At 46.6% G+C, this 2020-nt stretch overlaps 1 protein-coding gene across 1 annotated transcript in view; it reads right to left on the bottom strand.

Annotated features, from left to right (window-relative positions):
• Positions 1–809: 809 nt before the first annotated feature.
• LOC108446725 (lipopolysaccharide-induced tumor necrosis factor-alpha factor homolog) overlaps positions 810–2020 on the bottom strand; it is an 11175-nt gene continuing 9964 nt past the window's right edge. The window contains exons 6-7 of the mRNA XM_017734249.1: positions 1947–2020; positions 810–1495 (exon numbers count right to left, since the gene is read on the bottom strand). The exon at positions 1947–2020 is cut by the window's right edge and continues 40 nt beyond it. Coding sequence (XP_017589738.1) covers positions 1387–1495; positions 1947–2020 — 183 coding nt within the window. The 3' untranslated portion in view covers positions 810–1386. The remainder of the gene's footprint in view (positions 1496–1946) is intronic.

Here is a 2020-nt window from a genome sequence, read left to right as displayed (position 1 = left end):
CTGGTCACACACTGCTAGGACAGGGCACTGGTCACACACTGCTGGGACAGGGCACTGGTCACACACTGCTGGGACAGGGCACTGGTCACACAGCAGGGACAGGGGACTGGTCACACACCGCGGGGACAGGGCACTGGTCACACACTGCTAGGACAGGGCACTGGTCACACACCGCGGGGACAGGGAACTGGTCACACAGCAGGGACAGGGGACTGGTCACACAGCAGGGACAGGAGGGCTGGTCACACCTCCGGGACGGGGTTTGGATAAGGAGCTTTTAGAGTTCCTGAAGTGCCCGGTAGTGCAGACCCTGTACTCAGAGCGGGGTAGGGGAGCAGCCCAGTGCTGCTGCCTCTCGTCCCACCTGCCCTCAGCAAGCAGGGTGCTGATTCAATGTGAAAGCATTTATGATGTTATAACATAGATATACATGGGTTTCTTTTCTTCCTCTGTTTATTTTTCCAGCCAGCAATAAGCTGCAGCAGGTGCTGCTGCTGTCAGTGTTGAGAAGGTTCTGGCACCTCCTGGGCATTGCAATTGCAGATATTTGATTTCACAAGATAAGTGACTGTAAAGTTTTATGTAGAGGTATGTCCCTGCTTTGGGAGATGATACAGTGCAGTGAGAAGGCCGAGAGGTAAAATCACGGCCTTGTGATGTGGTGACTTTTTTCAAGCTGTGTTTGCTGATATTTCTTCTTTGTGTGTTTGCCTTTTGGATTGTAGCTTGTTAGTGTAAAGGGGTGTCCCAGTGACCTGCATCTCTGCTCTGGGTGCAATGGGGCATGGAAGCAATGCAAACAGCAGATGTTTTTGCCAGTATTGTGAACAATTATAGGTTTATTTTCTTACCTCATACATAACAGAGCAAAGACAGTCTCATAAATTAGTGTTTTGTTAATAAATAATCAGCTACACTGTACCACCCGCAGCCCTGCAGGGGTAGGTCCCATAGGAAGAAGAGCAGAGAAAAATGAAATCTCAACCAGTCAGTTCCAGTGCAGAGAAGGTAGGAGCTTCTCTGAAACATCCATGTCCAAACCTTGGTTAGCGTTGGGCTGAGAGGTCCGGAGGAGTCTGTGTCCCAGCTGGGTGGGAGGTTTGAGAGGAGCTGAAGTACTCACCAGCTGGAAACTTCACAGCACAGGGCAGCAAATCAAATAGAGCATGAATTAAGTGACACTGCAAATTAGTCTTTAAGTGCTTTTGTTTTAAAGCCAGTCCAACCATGTGGTGGTAAATTGGAGTTTACAGGTGGGTTCACCAGCAAGGGAGCTGCAGAACCTAAGCATACTCCTTTGAGTTTCCTAGCAGTAGTTTTATGTGCAGAATCTTATGCCATTAGGAAATTGAGGCTTTACATCATCTGGTTTCATAAAGTTTGTTTCTATAGTCTTTTGTATCTATAAATGTGAAACTGGCAGCACGGGCAGTAATGGTCTGCATCCTTGAAGGCCCTCACAAAGAGAGGTACGAAGCAGCATCCAAAGCAGCACCTGCAGCCAAAGAGGAGATGGACATGCACAGAATGATTACTGGCTGCATCTGTGATTTTTCCCTGCCTTGTTCTGTCTGCCTTTTCACTGTATGAATCCACTTCTTTCCCAAGTCTGTTAATGTTTGAAGTATCTTCCAAAAAATTAATCTTCGCTTCTTACATCTTATGCATGAGTCGGTTTCTGAGCCTGATTCTAAATGACAGTTGGGAAGTAGACAACGTTGTACTAATTTCTGCTTGTCTTATGAAAAGTGAAACATCCTGGGTTAAATTTAGCAAGTTTGCATCCCCTGTAGCATGATGACTGTATCTAGAAAGGACAGGATGGCTTCTTATCAACTGGAAAGGGCAAACTGTCTGTATAAGCACTAACTAGAACTTTGATTTTTTAATTACTCATTTTTAACCTTCTGCTATGCTGAATCTCTAAAGTGCCCATGAAAACTTACCCAACCATGCACAGGCTTGTGCACAGGAGGTAGGACAGCTTGCCCAGTCTGTAGGTGACCTGGGTGGTGATGTG

The sequence above is a fragment of the Corvus brachyrhynchos genome, unplaced genomic scaffold (genome assembly GCF_000691975.1).
Source record: "Corvus brachyrhynchos isolate BGI_N302 unplaced genomic scaffold, ASM69197v1 scaffold5, whole genome shotgun sequence".
Lineage (NCBI taxonomy): Eukaryota > Metazoa > Chordata > Aves > Passeriformes > Corvidae > Corvus > Corvus brachyrhynchos.
The sequence above is the reverse complement of the archived record's forward strand: the minus strand, read 5'-3'. Positions and strand labels throughout refer to the sequence as shown.